This window comes from Pygocentrus nattereri, chromosome 22 (assembly GCF_015220715.1).
Source record: "Pygocentrus nattereri isolate fPygNat1 chromosome 22, fPygNat1.pri, whole genome shotgun sequence".
NCBI classification, from domain to species: domain Eukaryota; kingdom Metazoa; phylum Chordata; class Actinopteri; order Characiformes; family Serrasalmidae; genus Pygocentrus; species Pygocentrus nattereri.
The window spans coordinates 31,845,541-31,866,457 of NC_051232.1; the positions used below are offsets into that span (position 1 = coordinate 31,845,541).

At 43.1% G+C, this 20,917-nt stretch overlaps 1 protein-coding gene across 1 annotated transcript in view; it reads left to right on the top strand.

Moving 5' to 3' along the window:
- The window catches only part of eys (eyes shut homolog), a 445,373-nt gene that overhangs the window by 386,346 nt on the left and 38,110 nt on the right, over positions 1 to 20,917 (top strand). The window contains exon 41 of the mRNA XM_037532720.1: positions 6,023 to 6,243. Coding sequence (XP_037388617.1) covers positions 6,023 to 6,243 — 221 coding nt within the window. The remainder of the gene's footprint in view (positions 1 to 6,022; positions 6,244 to 20,917) is intronic.

Sequence of the window (20,917 nt, forward strand, 5' to 3'; positions counted from 1 at the left end):
CCATATAAAGCTCAGAAGACACGTGTGGGTTCACTGGTTGCTTTTGGATAGAAAATATAAATAGAATCGTGTCGTAGTAATGGTGACCTAAACTGTAAACATGGTAAGTTTCTCTGTAATGAGCAATTTTACAATAAAATAAATGTGTAACGTCGAGGAGCAATGATGAGGCGGACGCATATGCGAAGAGAAACAAGGTTTATTAGGGGCAAATCCAGAGTCAGGGTCAAAATGGTCCAGGGTCAGAAAGCCAACACAGATAGATCGTGGAACAGACATGACGATAGAAACACAGACTAAACACACAACGGAAGTCAGAAGAACAAACACCAATCGATACACTACAATACAGAGACCAGCAACCTAACAGGGGAAAACACAGGGCTTAAATACAGGAACAGGTAACAAGGGTTAACTAGACACAGGTGAAAACAATCAAGGGTGCAGTCTAGAAACAGGTGAAAACGATCAAGGGCAGAGTCTAAATGCAGATGAAAACGATCAAGGGCGGAGTCTAGAAACAGGTGAAAATGATCAAGGGCGGAGTCTAAATACAGATGAAAACGATCAAGGACGGAGTCTAGAAACAGGTGAAAACGATCAAGGGCGGAGTCTAAATGCAGATGAAAACGATCAAGGGCGGAGTCTAGAAACAGGTGAAAACGATCAAGGGCGGAGTCTAGAAACAGGTGAAAACGATCAAGGGCGGAGTCTAGAAACAGGTGAAAATGATCAAGGACGGAGTCTAGAAACAGGTGAAAACGATCAAGGTCGCAGTCTAGAAACAGGTGAAAACGATCAAGGACGGAGTCTAGAAACAGGTGAAAACGATCAAGGGCGGAGTCTAGAAACAGGTGAAAACAATCAAGGTCGCAGTCTAGAAACAGGTGAAAACGATCAAGGACGGAGTCTAGAAACAGGTGAAAACGATCAAGGACGGAGTCTAGAAACAGGTGAAAACGATCAAGGGTGGAGTCTAGAAACAGGTGAAAACGATCAAGGGCGGAGTCTAGAAACAAGGGGGCAGAGCCGGGAAGAATCAAAACAAAGAAAGCACATGGGCAAGACCAGAACGTAAACACAAGCACACAGAGGGACTGGGAGGGACCAATCGTGACAAAATGACTTTGTTGGCATATTTTTATATTGACTGAGTTTTGCAGGGTTAAAAAAGTGGAGTTCTGATTTAACTATGTAACCATTTGTTGAGCGAAGATTACCAACCTGTTTAAGAATATAAAAAAAGATTGATGTATAGTCGCATAAATTGCCGTAGGGGAATGATTTTTGACGCTCATGTGTGAATTTACAGTATTTGTGCGATAAGGGATAAAGAATTACCGGTTGAGTGAAGAATGATAATGATAAAAGTCATTTTAGCTAGATAATCTGTGTTCTGTGTTAACCTCTTGATTCTCTCAGAATGGACTGATCTCCTGTTTATCTGCATCATCTGTTGATCTGCTGTTATTTTGGTAATCCACTCTTGTTTATGTATAATGTATATTATGAGAGTTATTGGGGCAGTCGTGGGCTGGAGGTTAGGGATCTGGCCCTGTGACCGGAAGGTCGCCGGTTCGATCCCCAGGGCCGACAGTCCATGACTGAGGTGTCCTTGAGCAAGACACCTAACCCCCAACTGCTCCCGGGCTCCGTGGATGGGGCTGCCCAACACTCCGGGCAAGTGTGCTCACTGCCCCCTAGTGTGTGTGTTCACTGGTGTGTATGTGGTGTTTCACTTCATGGATCGGTTAAATGCGGAGGTGGAATTTCCCGGTTGTGGGATCAAAAAAGTATCACTTATTATTAAGACAGGCTCTTTGTAACTGCAGTGTATTCTGAGCAGCAGGTAGCTAATAGGCTAACAGTCGTCTGTGCAGCTGCAGAGCATGAAAGGAAAAATGTTTCCTACAAACACGTCGTACGCTTTAAATGTCTGTGTTTAGCCATAGCCACTCTTAAGCGTGATGGCTTGTCAAGGATTCTTTAGTAAAGAAAACAGTTTTATATAGACCCATAAACACTCAAGGAACTGTATATGGCTCTATATAGAACCTTTGGTTCTATAGCACCAAAAATCTCATGTGATAGAAGAACCCTTTCTGGTGCTATATATATATAAATCCCAATCTCCATCATTCGGAAGAACCCTTTCATGATGTAAAGAACCTTGAAAAGGTACCACTGCTAGCCTGGTCCCAACATAAGCCTATATGGATGCTGCCGGAATTGGATGCTTATCATTATGCTGGTGTTAATCCAATTGGGTCCAAAAAGTGAGTAAGCCAGTTTGGTAGATGCTTCAAAACCTCGTTACGTCGGATTATAGACTACTCCAGACAGCCATGGAGGCATCATCCTACCTATTCCAACCTTCTACAGTGTCATCACCACATTCTGGCCATCAACCAGAACTCTAGATTCACATAAAAACCTCAAGCACTGCAGCACCCTTCACCATAAAGACTGTAAAGCAGCCGCAACATTATAGTTCAGCCTTCACAGTAAAACTGGCCACGACAGAAAACTGACATCTTTTTCAGCTTTGAATGGGTAGAAAACAACATATACTTAAAAATGCTGATTCTTCAAAGGTTCTTTAGTAAAGAAAACGGTTCTATATGGAGCCAAAAAGGGTTCTTTTATGGCTACAAGCTCGGAAAAGAAGTAGAAGTACCCTTTTGGTGCTTCATGGAATCCTTTTTTTTTTAAAAAGGTCCTATACAGAAGCATCTACAGCACCTTCTCCATCAATCTGAAGAACCCTTTCATGATACAAGGAACCCTTTAAGCAGCCAGAGGGTTCTTTGAGTGTTTCTGGTTCTATATAGAACCATTTTATTCACTAAAGAACCCTTGAAGCACCACCTTTTCTTTAGAATCTCACTTTAAACCCCCGCAGGTGCGTCTTTTAACCACAATGTTCTGTCCCTTTTGACTGAGTTGGCCTGTCATTGACCTGGGCAGGTCCAGGCCTACCTCAGCGTACCTCTATGGCCACGCCCCTGCCCCCAAGGAATATTTTGTAAAAGGCTTGGGTTTTGGAGGGAGTTTTCAACATAATCCTCGTTTTTAAGGGAACTCGTCTGCACACTGTTTTGAAGTAGCACCTGGAGAGGTTCAACTGAGACTTAACCTTGAGATCTTAACACACTTCGAGAAAACCATCATCTGATGAATGTCAACCTTTAACTGTTGCCTCACTTTTTTTTTTTTTGCTTCCTTCTTATTCTGAACTCCATACTTGGATGCTTTATTAATGAACTGTTAATTTTTTTTTTAATTTGGCCTGAAATTCCTGATTCAGAACTTCCTTAGCACTTCATGCTCCACTAAAAAAGAGATCTGATTTTCAGACCGCTTTCATAGCCGACACCTACTGCTAATTGGTATTCATACATAATAAGACTCATTTGTGTGACTGACTTTGATTACTCTAGAATTAAAGTCCTTTTTTTTTTCATGCAGTGTTTTTCCGTTATTTTGTCCTTTGTAAATGTAATCACAAACGCTTATGACTCAAGTAAAGCTTGAGTAGTTATTTCATATTTGGGCACAAATTGCTAATCACCCACATTTGGTGAGGGTCTTTTTGCTTCCTATCAGCAGGAGCAAGCCGACTGCTTCTATATGTAGCTGTAATTGTGCTAAGTTAGGCAGCAGTGCCTGATTCTCTGTGGAGCTAAATGGAACGTTTATAAGGCCTCGGAAGGCAGAATAAATGTGCTTCATTTCCAGTATGTTTTACTGCTGAAGAGTTGATGTCTGGGATACGTTCACAGTCAGTGGAAAGTCTATTTTTTTAATACATTTTGTTTTACATTGATGCTGAAATGACTTTTCTTAATGTTTTTATGTACAAAACAAAAGTACTTTTAAACAAATTGGTGACTTTTCTTGAGAGGAGGTTAGAAGTCTAGTATTAAAGACCTAATTCCATTTCTGATTTTTACTCCTACCCCTTGTTGTCCAATGTAGATGTAGAACCAGATTCTTGTTCTAATTTTCCCGTTCCACCTTAAACAGAGCAGCAGTTCTGATGCCTGAGGCGCCAGAATGTAACTGCCGCACCATTTAAGGTGGAACGGGACATTTAGCCAGCCACCCAGATATCAGCACCACTAGAGATTTTAAGCTTGTTATGAAGAAAAGGAGCGTAATACATTGAAACGACATTAAACTTAGATATTATGATGGTTATTGTAATTTTAACAGAGTAAATTCTCACATTTGTGGGTTTATTTGGTCTCTTGTGCTCCATCTTGCTGGTTTTTCTTTTCTCCTCATAACACTCTGTTTGGAGGGTCATATAGCCCTAACACTTTGCCCTGCCCCTCTATCTCAACAAGATTCAGGACACCCTACCCCTAGACGAGAACATGCAACACAGAAGGGTTGGGCTAAGTGGTATGGGTGAGTAGTGAAATGGCATTGGGCCAAAGTGTCTGTCGAGTTTATAGCAAATTATATTGTTGTGCAGTGCAGAAGAACAGATATTACTGTACAGTATAATTTACTACTTTAATTACTAATTTACTATGCTCTACAGTATGAGTGGGCAATATTGTATGACACTAACACATGATCGCCATTATTCTATGGCTTTTTCTACAGCAGTTAGTAAAAGTAGAAGTGCAAATGTGCTTTAATATCAGCAGTTCTTCAGTATTATCCAGATTAACCTGGGTGTTTTGTTTTAGTCAGTCTATAAAACATCTCACAGCCCATCTTTGCTTACTTAGTTGTGTTCTGTTTGTTTCTGGCTGATTCCAGTTTGTTTCGTAGTTTCTCTGTTACAGCTGTTGAGCAAAAAGCTTGTTTAGGAGCCACAACAGGTTCAGAATTTGATTTTGGCTGGCTGTCTTACTCTTTAGGATTTGACCAAAAGGGCTGTAGGTCAAGTAGTAAAAGGTCAGACCCCCTTTTGCCTTCAGAACTGCCTTAATTCTTCGTGGCAGACGTTCAACAAGGTGTTGGAAACGTTCCTCAGAGATTTTAGTTGGTTATTTGAGTTCCTGTTGCCTTTCTATCATCTGGAACCAGTCTGCCCGTTCTCCTCCTCTTGATCAACAAGTGTGGTTGGTTAGTGTAGTGGGTAACACCTCTGCCTTCTACACTGTAGAATGGGGTTCAATCCCCACCTGGGTAAGTACCCTACACTATACCAATAAGAGTCCTTGGGCAAGACTCCTAACACACACCACCTTCACCTATCTGTGTATAAATGATCAAACTGTAAGTCGCTCTGGATAAGAGTGTCTGCCAAATGCCGTAAATGTAAACAAGGCATTTTCATCCACACAACTGACCGCTCACTGGATATTTCCTCTTTTTCGGACCGTTCTCTGTGAACCCTAGAGATGGTTGTGTGTGAAAATCCCAGCAGATCAGCAGTTTCTGAAATACTCAGACCAGCCCGTCTGGCACCAACAACCACGCCACGTTCAAAGCCCCTTAAATCCCCTTTGTTCCCCGTTCTGATGCTCGGTCTGCACTTCAGCAAGTTGTCTTGACTGCCTCTACATGCCTCAATGCGCTGGGTTGCAGCTGTGTGATTGGCTGATTAGCTATTTGTGTTAACAAGCAATTGAACAGGTGTAAATCTGTGAGTGTAAATCTTATCTAAACGCAGTGATGATTAGCAGCTTGAAGCAAGCTGTAAATCGACTTGGAAACCCGTGCTCAGTGGAATAATGTGTCTGTTTTGTTAAAAATGTGCTTTCCTCACAAATAACAGGGCTATAGAATGTTTCTCCAGTCAGATTGTGCTGTCGAAACTGTTTTGGAAGGCGATGTTTACCGTTATCGTTACATCACAGTTTGCTTTTCCGAGCAAATTGTAGATAGTTTTTTAAAGATTTTTATTGCGTGTCGCACTTTCAGTTCCAAACCTCAGAAACGCAAAATATTGTGAGGCATATCGTATATTCTGAAAATGTCTTGATGTGTCATGTATTTATGCTTTAGCCGTATTGCCCAGCCCCACAATGCAGTACATTAAACACTCTCTTTTCACACTCAGGTCACATTCGGGCCCACTTTCCTGGGTGGTGTTCCATCTCTCTCCGAGCTCCACGACAACACAGGTGACGTGTCCGGGTTTGAAGGATGTATTCGTGAGCTGCAGGTCAACTCCAGAGAGGTCTACATCGCTGGGGAGGCGGTCAGAGGCAGAAACATCCAGAACTGTGATACACCAGTGTGCCAGCACCAGCCATGCCAGAACGGTGGGACCTGCGTCAGGTAGGGAAATGTTATGGATGTCCTGATCCAGTTTCCTTCCACCAAACCCAATCTGAGTGCTTGAATATCGCAAATCGATATTTTTGTAGACAGTACAGTCACACAGTGCAAGTCCAGAGCAAGGCTGGCAGCTACTCTTAACTGCTACAGGAGTATTACTTCAGTTTTAGTGAAATCAGCTTCTTTAACGTGAATCATATTGTGTGAACCTGTCGAAACGTTGAAAAGCACTGCCAATGGAATCAGGACCTGCTGCATATCTAAACTCTCTAATTGTGTGTTCACACTAGCAGGCGACAGGGCCACAGGGGACCAGTCATTTCCTGGGAGTGCATGATTTCTAGCTGCAATTTAGCAACAAGTGACAAGCTGAAATTTTCTCAACATTGCGCAAATGAACCATGACACGGTCTAAATGATTGTCACTTCCACTCATAAGGGCTGGAGGTCCAAGGTCCCCAGCCTCTGCTCTCAGAGCGTTTAGCTCCTAACAGAATTTCATTCTTTTCCCAATAGTGTCACTCATAGAGAACCTAAAGCTTAAAAACATATACATGTATAACTATAAGTCATATTTTTCAACAAAACAGTATATGCTGTAGCATCAGCCTGGAAAAGGCTGACTGGGTAACCTGACGAGAGCTCGAAAACGCACAAACACCACCACGAGTGAACACAGTGCCTTATCTATACATCATAAGTGTGATCATTCCCGAGTAAACCCACCTCAGCACGAAGCTCAACCGTGTACACGGCAAGTTTAAAGTCAAGAAGCTTCTTGTTTTCATGGAGATCAGAGAGGCACTCTAGAATCCTCTACTCCTTTCCTCCTTAGGCCCGATCCCATTTCACCCCTACCATTTAGCCCTACCCCTCAGTTTAGTCTGGTGGTAGGGTGTCCCGGTTGTTGTGGAGATACAGGGGTGGGGCGAAGTGTTAGGGCTACAAAGAATTAGTGCTGGGTGTTAGTAAATAACCCCACCGCCTTTTGTTTTGATGATGCCCTAAATGTAACTAAAGCCCAGCAGTGAGTAGCTGAACTTTACCCTCCTGTCACTGCAGGGTCGCCAACAGAGCAGCGCCCGTAGCTGTTAATGAATTGATGCTCTTTTTATTGGAGGGTCCCGTTTCAGAGGGAAGATATCAACCACTACCATGTAAATCATTTCCAAGGGACGACACTCGAAAACAAGGGGTAGGTGGTAAAAATCTGAAATGGGACTCGGCCTTAATACCTGGCCTTCATGTGGCCTCCTAGGTCTTGAAATAATCATGGTTCTCCATCTTTCACTGCACAGTGCCCTTGTTTGGAGAATGATGAAGCCTTTTAATAATTTAGCTTTGTCCAGTAGCCTGGAATAGCAGATTGCTCTATATTGCAACAACACCAGTCTCAGAACACAGCATGCCTGCTTTGACGATGATGAATCCTCCTCTGATGGGTATGAATCCAGCCGCTGCTCCTGACCAAGCTGCACTGTTTTGCCTTTGAGTCATATGGATGCCAATTGGTGGGAATGGAGCTTAGCCATGTGGGGACAGACGGACCCTGCTGCCTTTCCCTCACGATCCAAACACAGCCAATAATGTTCGTTGGAGCCCCCTGTAACAGGCAGCATATGGTACAGCTGGGTTTTAGATCTAAATCCCAGTGGTAGCTTGTGCTTCTGAGCTGAACTTGAAGCAGATTTGCCTCTCAAGAAAAGAACTTTCTTCTATGAGCTACTGAAGTCAAAAGAGCGTGAGTAGCTGTCCTTGGATGCATCGGCACATGACAACACTCAGCTCCAGTGTTCCAGTCAAACCCTAATGACTCCTTTAACACTAATCAATTGATGGAGAATCAAAAGCCGTCAGCTGTACATTAGGCTAAAGAGATTTCATTTGCATTTACCTTTCCTGAGATAATGAAACCTCCATTAGCCATAGCCAATATGGCAATATGCTGCCATTATCATGATAACTTGCATCTTGAAACACTTTCAAGAGTACATTGCGGCTGAGTTTGTGTGTAAAGTGAACAGACAGTCTTTTCTTTTGCCTTAATTGCAGATTTTCTGTTCGCAAACTTGCCTTTGTATTCAAAGTCCTGGGGTTTGGGTTCAGTCTGGAGTGGAATGTAGTTTTAAGCCTTAACAAAGATGTCTACATTATTGGAATAAGAGAGTTCACCTCACTAGAAAGTTGTTTCCACTTCTAATTTAGATTTATTCTGAACATCTGCCTTATTTTTCTGCACGGAAGGTCAAAAGGAGCGCGTTTAAACCAACTATGTCAGCCACACAAGGATATCAGAACTGTTCATGCTCCTGCAGCGTTATTAATGCATCGTTATTCCTAGTAATTTTCATCAGACATAATTAGTGCTATCAAGGTGAAGTATTTAAATGAAGTCTTCGATATGAACGTGCTGTAATTCCATTAAGCGCATCATCTGCTTCCAATATTTCGGCCGCACGTGTGCATGATTTTTAGCGCCTGGCATTGTTGCTGCTCAGGGAAAGAGTTTGTAAATATTGCGAAATGCTATGCAGATGTTAGCAGGAAGACGCACACTTGAGTTTTAAATAGCTGTAATCACAGGCTTGATTGCATTACTGATGTATGCTAACAAAGGTGCGGATGTGTGACTGCGTGAACCTCCAGCAATCATTTGATTGTGGCCTACTCTCAGTGGTGAATACTTATGTCACTCGCTTTTACAAAAGCAAACAGCCTTTTGAAATGTACATTAGCAGGTTTTAGTTGATCCATAAAGGGGGTTTTAATCATGTCTTTAAGAGGGAATCATAGGCCAATCAGGAGTGTTTTAGAAGGACTGTTTATTGGGTTGACGGATTTGTTTTCCATGGTCATACATGCTTTTAAAGGTGCCAGAACGGGTTTTCTGGGAGCGATGCTAAAGAAGAACCCCTTTATGTAACCCTCTGGGGGTCTCGATTTGTTCCTATCTTTTTAAAGGCTCTTCATACAACATGATCCTCATGATGTTCATATGTTTCCAGCAAATTCAGCAGCTCTAAACTCTCTGTGTGCCATTTCACACGTGTCCACGTTGTGGACTGAATGAAGAATAAAGGGTTTCCGGCGTGACGGTCAGTCCTTAGTGACTTCCTGAGCGTCTGTCTGTCATTTTCACACAGAACGTATTGAGACGCGTGTCTCAGCCCCTCTTCATAGGCTTATAACCCCGGATGTGAGTCTCGTATGATCTCGTGACAAGATGGCATGGAAAGGACGGCTCTACAGATTCAGGACGTGTTGGAACTGGATTTCTGAGCTGGATCATCACAAAGATACAGAAACACATATAGAAACAGAGAATTTGACTTGAGGGTGAGTTTGTGGACCCCAGTTTAAAGATCCTCCATAATTGAAATTTGCCAAACCAATTGCAGTTTTTTTTTTTATTGCTAGAACCAAGCATCCAAGTCAATATCCATTCAGGAACCTTCGTCTTTAAGAGTGTCTGACTGCTGAACCTGCATTACTGTGAGAACACTTCTTTCCTCAGCGTGTAGACCTGCCTTTCACCTGATTCCTGATTCAGAAATATGTTTATTTTCTAAGTATAGGTCACAGCCGTGACAGCGAATGCTGTCGCGGCCTTACAGGATTTTGAAAGCAGGGAGTCTGGTCCAGGAATCATCTACGAACAGAGATGTTTTGTAAAAGCTTACCTCACTTGGCTTATACATTGCCCTCCAGCCTCATCTCTAATGGTCCATAGAGAGACACCTGAAAAAGGGGGCAAGCTCTAATGGAGAAAGTCTGGCCTCCTGCGTTTGCATTTAAATCGTCTCATTCGCGTCACGCTCTCGCCCTCATTTCCCAGCTTCCCTCCAGTACATCTGCATTCACCTCAAAACAAATGAACCCGCCCGTCTCCGAACTCTTCTCTTTGATCCTGCTGCTGTGCTCTCAGCACACACTGGCCGGATATCTTGCATTTCTGTGCTGAATAGATGCTCTGCGAGAAAGAACGGTCGCATCTTCGCAGGAAAGGCCTCCTCCTCCTCCTCCCCCTCCGGTATAACTCAATGAAAGCAACGAGGGAATTTGTGCTTGGCCCCGGTGTGAGCGCTGCCTTCAATTACACAGCTCCATTAAGACGGCCCTTCTCTCGTTGGCTTTAAAAGCGGGAAACTAGCCACGCGCCTCATTTTTGACAGCAGATAACAGCCCTGGCTGCCGCCTTTGCATTCTGTTGTCCTGCCTGTAATCCCAAATAGCTCCGAGCCGCCACTGAGCGGGAGCGTTTTTTTCCTCCGAGCTCACAGCTGATGCTAGCAGCACTGGCATTTTTCAACAGATGGTTCTCAAATATTTTTCTCCCAACCCCCTCCGTTTTTTTTCCCCCCTCATCTTCAGTTCCACCTCCCAAACATTCCTTGCTTGTTTTTTGTTCTCAAATTCAAAGCAGTATTGTTTTCTGCCCACCCCCTCCTCAGGTATTATAACCCTCTGCAGTCATCCGTGCTTCGTGGCACTAGTGAATCATGACATTTATACTACTGTGCCCAGGCTTTCCTCTTTTTCAGTCCTCCCACCAACGCAGAAGCCCTGGCATTGATTCATGGAGGCGGCTGCTTTGTCTGACGACGGCAAGACAGATCCTCACCACCGTCGACTGGTTAAGAGCGAGGGGAAGAAGGGGCCAGATGTGAACAGCTGTACATTATCCGTTCGGATATGCCTTGAGCACCGACACATCGCTCATCCTCACTGTCAGCTGCGGCTCCAAACTCCAGTTACCAAATGTGTCATGGCCGTCCGAGTGTATAATTGAGTGTTTGGCCCACTAAACAGAGCAGGCAATCCAGCGCAGGTGTCAGCCGGGCCAATCAGTGGGCTAGCCTGCCTGTCAGCTAAGGATGGGAGAGGAAACTGATTCAGCATAGCATTGCAGTGTTTGTATTGATACACAAGGGCCAAAGTATTATTTAAATTTTAATATTTATAGACGTCAATATGATACCAAATTCCATTGCTTTCTTAGGCCACTGAGAAGCCTCTTTATCATTTGGTTCAAACCAAGGCTCCCACCAGTGGTGACAGTAGCAGATCAGTTGGACAGCATAGTGGATAACATGGCAATATACAGAAATTAAAAGGGTCGGTTCCCCTGTCAAGGCAAGAACCTCACTGCCAGTTAGAGCCCTTAGGCTGCAGTCTTAAATCAAGGCTACAAGAAGCACTTTAGGTTCCCAGAGCACCTTTCGGTTTGTAAATGAGATGCGAGAGTATGAAGAACCTTTTTAAAGGTTTAGGAAGCTCTCCATAATGTAAAGGTTCTAAAACCCGTGGTCTCCAACCATAGTCCTGGAGAGCTAGAGTTTGGCCCCACCACCTTACTAACTCTAGTACATCTGATCCAGCCAATCAATGCTCCAGAATTACTTGGATTATAGCATTAACTTGCATTATAATTAAAGAATGTTTTTGCCTTCTTCTGTAAAATGACCATTTTGGAGATGCGTTTTGTTTTTGGGTAGCGGCAATATCGCTGTTGTCAGAAGAAAACCTTGTATGTCCATTTCTGTCTTTTTTCAGGGGCCAGTCATGGGTTGGAGCTTATGGAACCGGCCTCGTGGCCAGAAGGTCGCCGGTTCGATCCCCAGAGCCGACAGCACATGTCCTTGAGCAAGACACCTAACCCCCAACTGCTCCCCGGGCGCTGTTGTGGGATTAATAAAGGTCTATTAATAATAATAATAATAATAATAATAATAATGATAATAATTTGAAAAAGCCTGCTGCTCTTTGTGTGTCTAAATTCCATTACCATTTTGGAGATATGAAGTTTTCTTCCAACAACAGCAGTCTTCCTCTAATAACGTTAATCTACCAGTGACCTTCTGGACAGTGGTACCTTTTTAAAGCTCTGGACAAAAGCACCATCATTTCATCGTACCTCCTCGCCAAGAACCACATAGAAGCCTTTATATTTAAGAGTATAGACTCCTAATGCTGCACTCTTCCATTGTAAGTTGCTCTGGACAACCACGTGAGAGGAAGCAGAGTGCTGTAATAAGATCAAATTATCTTTTGGATGCAAAACTTGAGGTGAAAAGTAGCAAATCATTAAGCGGCAATACCCAACATCTTTAAAAATCCATGTGGAATCATCACATGGCTGAAGGATCAGGATATCATGGGGCCTCTAGAGATTCCTGGCTCTACTATAAACCATGACCTTGGTTTAGTATTTATAGCGGTGGGGATTCAATACAAATTGGTCTATTTAGCATCCCTGGTGTAGTCATTTGGGGTTTAACCCAGGCTTATTATGTATTAATGCTTATTATTCAATAGCTAAAGGAGCTTTAAGGCAAACTGGCTGAGCTGTTCTTAGATTATAGATGTGTGTAATAAAGCTTTGGGCCTTTAAGGGGTTAAATAAAATTCGTACCTTGTTCTCCCACCACATTCAATCTAGCGTGACCGTGTTAGAGGTGGTATTTGGTTTTCCGTAAAAAAAGAAAATCCATTCATTGACTCTCTTCTCCGTCGTTATTCACTTATTCCTGCCAGCAGAGTGTCTCAAACCACGGTGCTTGCTAATGAGAGAGCGTAGTGGTCATTAGTGTGCTGGAGCCATATCGATACTCCGCGTACGCTCCTCCTCTCAATTTGAAGTCTGTGATTTGCGCTGCTTCTGCTCGTTTGCTAAGGCGTAATTGGCACAGCGCATTTGTATTCTTGGGCCATATTAAAGGGTCGAGCTGCATTTTTCTATGGAACCTCTTCATAACCTTGTGTGAGCGATTGCAGCTCCTGCGCCTTTCCGAAGGAGGAGATGCTCCGATGCTTTGTTTTTGTGCGCCTTTCCCCGTGAAGCAACCGGCCCCTGCAGCATGAAATCCGTTTCATGAAAGCCATTCAAGAATGTGACAGAACCCTGTGCGTTCTGGCTACTTTCCATGTAGCCGTAATATCTGGAGAGTGGCTTGGCCAGTGGAGAATAAACAGACCACAGCAGATTCCGATGCGAACGCTCACGATCTCATGCCCTTCCACAATAATACAGAAGTGAAAGCTCCACAGGCAGGGTCCAGTGACCGGGTTACGGCTGGGGTATGGTTTTTTTCTTGGTGTGGGAGGATAAATCGCTGATTCAGAGCCACGTTTGACACCTTATAGCGATAATGGCAATGGCATTTACAAAGGCGTCATGTTCTGACATTTAGCACTCAGCCTTGAAGGTCTTCTGGAACGTTCGGTGGCAGATGTTATAGACTAGTGTGTATGTACACATTACATCCTGTTTTACTGCTCCACGTTGTTAAAAAACTGTTAATGTACTGTTAATGGAATAATTTTAATAATAAAGATACGTTTTTTTAGTTATCACACAGTAGGAGAACCACTTTTGGTACCCTAAAGAACCTTTCAATGACCGATTCTTTGTATGTGAGATCCGAGAGTGTAAAGGACCTTTGGTAACGCTTTCTATGAATGTCATGTTTGTAAGCATCTGTAAACACACTTATAAGCCCACTGTCCAGCTTTTATGTGACGTTAACTGGACAAAAAAAAAGACGGACAAACAGACGTGCAGACAGACGGAAGAACAGACCATGTTGGTGTTGGATAAACAAATGAACGGGCGACAGGCAGCTACACACAGCTGGTCTAGCTTGCTGGCTTTTGGTTGTGCTGGGTTAGCTTTAGCTCTGAAACGGTTCTGTGTGGGCGGGGCCAGAGGCGCAACCTTGTGATTGGTCAGGATAATGATTGCAGAAGTATTACCCAAAATTAGGACCAGCCAGTTTACATCAAGAGGCGAGAAATGTGGTGAAATATAATTGGTTATTTGTTGGTAATTCAAAGGGCACGGTTTGCCTGCAAGAACAAGATGAACTTAATTAAAAATAAGAAGAGTTAGGTTCCCTAACTATAAGCAGCTGTATATAAAAACATATTTCTATCAACTGAACTGTTAAATCTTAAAGATATTTGTCTTCGGAGAACCAGCAGCTTCCTTTTTTTAGGGTTTATTAGAGCATAATTGGCTCGTTCTCTCTGGGTGGGTGTAATGACCCTTTTTCTCCTCCCATCGCTCAGAGCGATGTTAGCTAATGTTGGCATCTGTAAGAGCATTGAGCTCTCCAATGAGCTGAAATACACTCGCCAGCCACTTTATTAGGTACATCTTCCTAGTAAAAGGTTGGACCCCCTTTTCCCTTCAGAACTGCTTTAATTCTTCGTGCCACACTTTCAACAAGATGTTGGAAACGTTCCTCAGAGATTCTGGTTGGTTATTTGAGTTCCTGTTGTCTTTCTATCATCTGGAACCAGTCTGCCCATTCTCCTCTGACCTCTCACATCAACAAGGCATTTTCGTCCACACAACTGACCGCTCACTGGATATTTCCTCTTTTTCTGACCGTTCTCTGTAAACCCTAGAGATGGTTGTGTGTGAAAATCCCAGCAGATCAGCAGTTTCTGAAATACTCAGACCAGCCCGTCTGGCACCAACAACCACACCACGTTCAAAGCCCCTTAAATCCCCTTTCTTCCCCGTTCTGATGCTCGGTCTGCACTTCAGCAAGTTGTCTTGACCACCTCTACACGCCTAAATGCATTGAGTTGCAGCCGTCTGATTGGCTGATTAGCTATTTGTGTTAACAAGCAACTGAACTGTACCTAATAAAGTGGCTGGTGAGTGTATATTATATTATAAAAAAAAGTTTATCATGTAATTGTAGAAGGTCTCAGTCTGAACCTCCTCCAGCTGTATGGACATCAACACCATAGTCAAACTCATCCCAAAGTGGATTGAGCGTGTCGGGCGTCGCTGCACTAATAAAGTGACCAGCGAGTGTAGATGTGCTGGAGCGCCCCTTGTCTCAGAGGAAGCACATGCTAGCCCTCATCAAGCTCAAAGCTTGGTAGCATTTGGTTCAAACTTTTACCCAAATCAGCTTTAAAAAATCCCATTCAATTATTGACCAGACATTCCGAAACACGGGTTTCGTGGGAAAGCGTGATTTAGATAGCTACAAGTGCTGCGTATACAACCTCAGGCCTGAGATAAGCCTGGGGTGATATTGGGAGCTAGCGGGAGTCTGATATGTGAGTACTAGTGAGAACAAGCTGGTGATTGTTTTGCCGATGGAGCTTGGCACAGATGGAAGGATTGCATTCAGAGGCATAGGGTTTTTTTTTTTTTTTTCCCTCTCCGCTTCCTTTAAGTTGATCTTCACTCCCTTGAATAGACCTGCCAAACACTCGCCTTGCTGAATTATTCATTCGAATGATCTCGAGTTGTGTGTTTTCCCCCCACCCCCTCCGTCTAGATGGCTAGAGATAGCCATTAGTTATGGCAGCTCTTCATTTCACCTCGGAAAGGTATATGTAGAGGAAGCGTTTGACCCAATTAAGGGGCGACCCCTGCCACTATGTTTTCAAATTGTCACACAGATTACTAAGGAAGGTCTGAGAGCCGGGCTCAGACGTTAAAGCGAGATGCTCGGTGTGTTTTTAATGTGATTTTAATCTCCGTCTCACCGAGCTGCCGCGGGGAAGCCGGTCCAGTCATCAAGGTCATCTTCGTCTGCAGCTTGGAGTATATGACACAGTAGATGTGAGCTCCTGATAGGCATAGAGGCAGAGGCGGGTACTAGAGCAGGAGACCGGTGTTGCAGGTGCTTCGTTCCGTCACCGAAGACGAAGAGGATTACGCATGGCCTGAGGATAATAGGCCTGGCCTTAAGAAAAGGTTGAAAACAGATGAAACGGTTCAGGCCCGCAATGTTAAGCTCAGTGGCACCTTTTCTATGACATTTCTCTTGTTCCATTTGCTGTCCTTTTTCGTGGTCTCTGCTGGTGAGTAGAGGGAGTCAGGGAGGGGGGAAAAAGATACCAGGCTGATGCTTATCTGTTTGGAAAGGGTCACAGAGTCCTTGCAGAAGCCTTGGGGCTCTACCAAACTGCAGTCAGTGTCAATACTGCCCAAATGGGAAAAGTTATGGACAGCAGGGGGACGTCTCACTATTGACCATCCTGCTGAAATGTCTGCACTTGCCAAAGTGGGGAAAAAATAGAACTTGCCTCAGTTTCTTGGATGGGAAGTTTATAATAATAATAATAATAATAGTTATAATAATTGTAATAATTGAGAAAGAGCTCTTTAGACGTTCTAACAAAGGTATGATCTAAGGCAGGGACGGCAACCTGAATGTTAAAAAGAGCCACATTCAACAAAAATTTACATTTACGGCATTTGGCTGATGCTCTTATCCAGAGCGACTTACAACTTGATCATTTTACACAGGCAGGCGAAGGTGGTGTTAGGAGTCTTGCCCAAGGACCCTTATTAGTATAGTGTAGGGTGCTTACCCAGGTGGGGATTGAACCCCAGTCTACAGTGAAGAAGGCAAAGGTGTTAACCACTACACTATCCCAACCACTATCCCAATCACTATCCCAACCACTATCCCAACCAACCAACAAAATCAGTCCATCTTGGGAGCCACAGTATTTTATGTGCGTTTTATTGAAGTAATGTTTCACCATCTTGGCTGTAAAGATGTCTCAGTACGTGCTGATGTACTACAGGGAGATTCACTTGAAAGAGGCCCTGAATATTCTGTTGTAACTCTTGTTAGGATGAAACAATCTGAACCAACAAAATACCTACATACCTTGACCTGATCTCTGTTTTCTGCCAGACACGTTTCAACACGGAGCTCCATGTCCCTGAACATGTCGGGAAGCATATCAGAGAGAATAGCCCAAGTTTACGTTGGATGTGTTTCTTTAAATCTTCCACAGTGCAAGGCTTGTTCTGATACCCCAAAGGAAGAAGTCTGGTGGTGGCAAATCCATCGACCGTGGTGGCCAGAGGCCCTTTGAAATGACCCTGTTGCGCATCGCTGTACACGGTGGTGTCAAAGAAAACGAGGCCTATGATGCGTAATCGAGACATTGTGCATCCCAGCTGGTTCAAAGCTCCATATACTGAGGAGCACATGGCGCTTTGTTTGGTTCTGATTGCTTCATCCCAGAGAGAGTTATTACAGAATATTCTGGGCCTCTTTCGAGTGAATCTCCCTGTCGTATAGGCTAAAAATGTAATATAAACCTAAACACAGACTTACTCTGCTCCATTATGAGGCTAAAGACGCTTCTCGTTCCCCAGGTTCTTGTTTAGATTTTCCCTTTCCACCTTAAATGGGGCCTGAGCCACCAGAATGTAACTGCTGCACCATTTAAGGTGGAACAGGAAAATTCAAATGAGAAGCCGACTTAAGCTTTGCTTAAACTTCAGCTCTGGTTGACAGATAAAACGTGAGGAAACCAGCTGGAGTCGTTATAAATGTGTCTGTCCATTCTTCTCTAAAATATAAATGCTCATCTTTAGTCTTTTTTATTTTACCTGTCCGTTAGCCTAGCTAGCTAGGCAAGATGGTTGTCTGCTTTGCTATGGTGACCAGCAGTCTGCGCTTCAACCTTCAAGGTTGGTAAATTAGCAGTTAATTCTAGTGTTAAAACTGTGTTAGAACTGCTTTATTTTACTGCAAAATATTATTTTTATTATTGCCTACAAATCTAATTCAGCTGTGGAGCGGCAAGGGGTCAGTAAGAAGTTGGCGCATGTTGCTGACCCCTGATCTGCAGCATAAGCACACATAGACGTAGTTGTCTGTACAGCCTCCTTAGAAGGTGAACACTTTGTTTTATTTCAGATAAGTAAACAGAAAAGACTTTCTCAGGAGATAAGTAGAGAATACAGAGTCTCTTTCTGGGTGGCCTCCTAATAAATGGTGCAGCTGGCTAAGAATTTATATCAGCTAAGTTGCATCAAATTGCTGGAGCCTGAAGGCCTTTTGTAGAGACCTGCTGGTCTTTAGAATGGCTTAGTTCATCTCCTGTTAATCTATAGAATCGAGCAGTCTGCTCTAAAGCATGTTCAGCTGCTCTACAGCTGTGCCTGAGCAGCAGTTTGAAAAGATGCAGTGGTCATATTGATATTCTTACAGGAAGAGTGTTCAGCCTCCACGTGCCAAGGATGATGCTGCAGTATGAGGGACAAAAAAACTCTTTTAAAGCTGTTAATGCTTGATTATATGTAAATTAATAATTGAACAATCCGGTACTTTACTGTACTGACTGAATTGAGACTGAATTATTCATAAATTAGTATTCTGTGTAATTCAATGATGAATTTTAGACCATAAGCAGTCAGTCGTAGCATCACAGCCTGAGTATCTAAACCTGGATTAATCACTGCCTGAGTATTCAAACCCTGAATTAATCCCAGTCTGAGTATCAAACCCTGAATTAATCTCAGTCTGAGTATCTAACCCTGAATTAATCCCAGTCTGATTATCAAACCCTGAATTAATCTCAGTCTGAGTATCAAACCCTGAATTAATCTCAGTCTGAGTATCAAACCCTGAATTAATAACAGTCTGAGTATCAAACCCTGAATTAATCTGTCTGAGTATCAAACCCTGAATTAATCTCAGTCTGAGTATAAAACCCTGAATTAATCACAGTCTGAGTATCAAACCCTGAATTAATCTCAGTCTGAGTATCAAACCCTGAATTAATCTCAGTCTGAGTATCAAACCCTGAATTAATCTCAGTCTGAGTATCAAACCCTGAATTAATAACAGTCTGAGTATCAAACCCTGAATTAATCTCAGTCTGAGTATAAAACCCTGAATTAATCACAGTCTGAGTATCAAACCCTGAACCAATCACAGTCTGAGTATCAAACCCTGAATTAATCTCAGTCTGAGTATCAAACCCTGAATTAATCTCAGTCTGAGTATCAAATCCTGAATTAATCTCAGTCTGAGTATCAAATCCTGGATTAATCTCAGTCTGAGTATCAAACCCTGAATCAATCACAGTCTGAGTATCAAATCCTGAATTAATAACAGTCTGAGTATCTAACCCTGGATTAGTCACAGCCTGAGTATCAAACCCTGGATTAGTCACAGCTTGAATATCTAAACCTGAATTAATCTCAACCTTTCTTGGGCAAAATCTGTGTAAATCTGAAAAAACAACTCCAGGACCTGTAGAATTGTTTTCTTGTTTGGTTTAAACTCAGAAATGCCAGCCCAGAGTTTAGGAGTGGGCCAGAATATCTCCACCACAGTGAGACCAAATGGCCAATACCTACAGGAAGCAGCGGATTGCAGTTATTAACGTCACAGCCCGGAGGTTATTAGTTCATCATGCTGGGTGTTGGGCATCAGGTTACTTTTCCTATGTTTTAGTTTTCCTCTTTTCTAATAGGGCCTGTTATTATTTAGTGCCAAAAACCTAGAAAACCCCCTGTCAGTATATTTGTACACAGCGCTGTATGTGACAGGCCGTTTTCCTGCAGACACCTGAGCTTCCTTTCGTTTTCCTTTGTACCTCGGTTTGAGCCAGGAGTGAGCTGAAGGGCAATCAGTCACCGAAACAGATGTGTTTGCATGTTCCACATAATGCAGGGCACTAATCTCGCAGCCTGCTGCGGCGTTACCCCCTGCTGTCCCGGAGCGGCAGTGACAAACCGCATGCTGTCCTTCCCTGGGAATAGCCTAAAGAGCTCTCGTGTAGAAGCTGCCACAAACCAGGTCGCCCAATGAGTTACCGACGGCGAGGGGAAATTACTGACTGTCATGAGAGGGGAGATCGCTGCAAAGCAACCTGTTTAAGTGATGTTTTGTAACAGATACTTGATGGCAAGACACTTTTGGCTACCACATCAGTAGTATAATGTTTTTTATACATATATATATGTGTGTGTGTGTTTCCAAAAAAAAGTTGGGATGCTGTGCAAAAAGACAACATTTCAAATGTTGAAATTCAGAAATTTTATTGTTTTTTGAAAAAAAATTGCCCAATTTGCATTTGATGCAAACAACACGTCGTGACGGTGCGTGTTTACCGCTGTGTTTCATCACCTCTTCTTTTAACAACACTCTGAAAGTGTTTGGGAACTGAGGAGACACTGCTGTTTAGAAAATGAAATGTTTCTCGTTCTTGTTTGATAGAGTTTCAGCTGCATAACAGTTCAGGGTCTCCTTTGTCATATTTTTCATTTCATAACTTGCCAAATGTTGTAAGTGGATGACGGGTCTGGATTGCAGACAGACCACTTTAGTGTCCGGACTCTTTTAATACGGAGCAATGCTGCTGTATTACATGCAGAGTGTGGTTTGACATCGTCTTGCTGAAAGAATCAAGGCCTTCCCTAAAAAAGACGTCATCTGGATGGCAGCAGATGTTGCTCCAAAATCTGAATATATCATTGAGCATTAATGGTGACTTCACTGATGTACATGTCACCCACGCCATGTGCACTAATGCCCCCCTAAACCATCATGAATAGTGGCTTTTGAACTGTGCACTGATATCAAGCTGAATGGTCTTTAGCCCAGAGGACACAGTGTCCGTGATTTCCAGACAGAATTTTGAAGGTTGATTCATTGGACCACAGGACACTTTCCCACTTCCCCTACATTTTAAATGAGCTCAGGCCCAGAGAAGGTGGCAGCGTTTCTGGATCCTGTTTATATTTGGGTTCTTCTTTGTGTTTTAGAGTTTAACAGCGTTTGTGGATGCAGTGATGAACTGTGTTCACAGACAGTGGTTTTCAGAAGTGTTTCTGAGCCCATGCAGTGATTTCCACTACAGAACCATGTCTGTTTTTAATGCAGTGCTG